This window comes from Glandiceps talaboti, chromosome 21 (genome assembly GCF_964340395.1).
Source record: "Glandiceps talaboti chromosome 21, keGlaTala1.1, whole genome shotgun sequence".
In the NCBI taxonomy this organism is placed as follows: Eukaryota; Metazoa; Hemichordata; class Enteropneusta; family Spengelidae; genus Glandiceps; species Glandiceps talaboti.
Genome location: NC_135569.1, coordinates 18,328,957 through 18,331,456, shown reverse-complemented (window position 1 = coordinate 18,331,456; position 2,500 = coordinate 18,328,957). Strand labels below are relative to the sequence as shown.

Here is a 2,500-nt window from a genome sequence, read left to right as displayed (position 1 = left end):
GTTCAGGAAATGTCCTGGGTCAAACTTTGCTGGTTCTTCCCAATAACGCTCATCCCGAGACACTGAAAATAGATTGATAAAAACCATAGTTCCCTTCGGGATGCTATACCCTCTAAATTCAACATTTTCCGTTGTTGCGTGCGGGACAGCCAATGGCAGCACTGGGTTTACTCTTTGGAACTCCAGAATAGTTGCTTCAGTATACGGCATTTGTAATCTATCCTCCCAGTGAGGTAGCCGATCCCGGCCAACAACTCTATCTATTTCCTCTTGTACTTTCCTTTGAACATCAGGATTTTCCAGCATGTACATGAATGCCCATTGAAGAGTGGTTAAAGTTGTGTCTGTTCCACCAAAAAACATTTCCATTATTACCTCAGACAGATGATATTCGTTTTTAAAGCTGGAGTCCTCGTCCCCGACATATTTACAAACGTGTTTTAAATACGCATCTATGAAGTTCGCAGGATTTTCACTCGTGGGCGAGTCCGTTTTAGTAACGCGGGCTTTGCATTCGTCAATTTTACTTTCAAGCGCTTTCAGACAGGCCTTGAACTTGGGCGTGGCTGGGTCAAGGGAATCTGCGAAATATACCAATCTCGGAAAGAGATCGATCAAAAGAGCGCCCACAGTATTCTCAAACATCTCATCCATGTCTTTTAGAAGTTTACAGAAAAATTCATCATTGTAATCAAAACGACTTCCAAATACAATAGTTGAAATGACGTTCGAAATAGCTTTCTGTAGGGCATGACTTGGGTCGAAAGATTCCTCAGCTGTCTTCTCAAACGCCTCAACTACATATTCGACTTCCCTCAACATCACTTCTTCTAAGGCCTCTTTTCCCATTCCGAAGCTATGCAACGTCCTTAAGGCGAATTTCCGTTGTTCTTTCCACGTCTTTCCCATGGTATTAACAATTCCTAGCATAAGAAATGAATGACGTCAAATTATATAGACAATGTATTTAGTACTTGAGTATGAATCAACAACAACATGTAAACAAATGGTAGCTGGGCATACATACATACATACATACATACATACATACATACATACATACATACATACATACATACATACATACATACATACATACATACAGACAGACAGACAGACAGACAGACAGACAGACAGACAGACAGACAGACAGACAGACAAATTTAAAACGAACCATGGTATTTCACGAACTTAATGATTGATATATCGATTTATTGATCGATTGGATTGACTATTTAACTAAATGATTGATCGATTGAATGATAATTTTTGTGGTGAAATAAAGAAAGGAAAACATGAGAGCAAAAAAAGAGTATCAAACAACCAGAACGGAACACCAAAAACAAACAAAATCTATGACAACATACAAAAAGACATTTACATATTGGATACAGCAATGGAGAAATAATAATCAATGAGGAACACGATTTGACTTCATTGATTTCTTAAATTCATAACGTTTATGTACGTTAGTTGGCAGCGAGTTCTATTGTTTGGTTTCCTATAAGTATAATGACATATTGTAAGGTTAACCTTTGGAATGGGAAGGTTACAACTGAGGGCTGATCTGGTAGGGTAGCTATTGGGTAGACGATTAGCAATGTAGTGGTTAAGGTTATGAGTAAAATTGAGATGGGTCTGTAATTGCTGACGTCAAAGGTCGATCCTTTTTTTATATAATGGGGTGATCTTGGCAAATTTGAGGGCGTCTGGGAATATACCAGAGCAGTTAATTATGTGTGTTAATGGATGAGAGATGATAAGTAAGCTGTATCAATGATTAGTTTAGGGGGACTATTGTCATATCCCATGGCTTTCCTAGGATCCATGTTATTGATCTTCTCCACAATATCACGTCACTGTCAACAAACTGGGTGAAAGAAAAGAGAGTCAGAACAATTTCCATTCAGATAATAACTATAATTTGTTGTCGGGGTGATTTTTGAGGCGAGTTTATGGCGGATGTCAGTGAAAAAATAGTTGAGTTTCCCCTGATATGAGTCACCTATATTGATTTGCCTTGGGGATGTTACTTTGTTGCTGTTATTATTTAGGATCTCATTAATTGTTTTCCATGTTTGATTGATGTTTCCATTTTGAAGGGTTGAACCCCGAAACATCAGTTATGTTCAATTTATTCCTCCATATGCTTGGGCCGAGGACATTATTTACACCCACAAGGTCACTTCCTTTCAAAACAAACTGTGACCCTCGAGACCTATCCCCGGAAACGTCTCACGCGTCTCTTTTTACCATGTAAACTGGACTGGATTACAAGATGACCTTTACAACTGATATAGGTTAACAACACGTAACTTTGGTTATCCAGCTTCGAGCAAGATTTATTTTCATAATTTGACTTGCTATGATGACGTAATCGACTGTGGTAGCATTATCGGTTGATGAAGTACTCAACTCTAGCACAAATGTTATTGTAAGACAACAGGACGACGACGACGACAACAACAACAACAACAACAACAACAACAACATTCTCGCA

General features: G+C 38.5%; 1 protein-coding gene across 1 annotated transcript in view; it reads right to left on the bottom strand.

The window, feature by feature from the left end:
- LOC144451402 (cytochrome P450 2U1-like) overlaps nt 1-934 on the bottom strand; it is a 2,657-nt gene extending 1,723 nt beyond the window's left edge. Inside the window, exon 1 of the mRNA XM_078142233.1 lies at nt 1-934. This exon is cut by the window's left edge and continues 49 nt beyond it. Coding sequence (XP_077998359.1) covers nt 1-930 — 930 coding nt within the window. The 5' untranslated portion in view covers nt 931-934.
- Nucleotides 935-2,500: the final 1,566 nt, after the last annotated feature.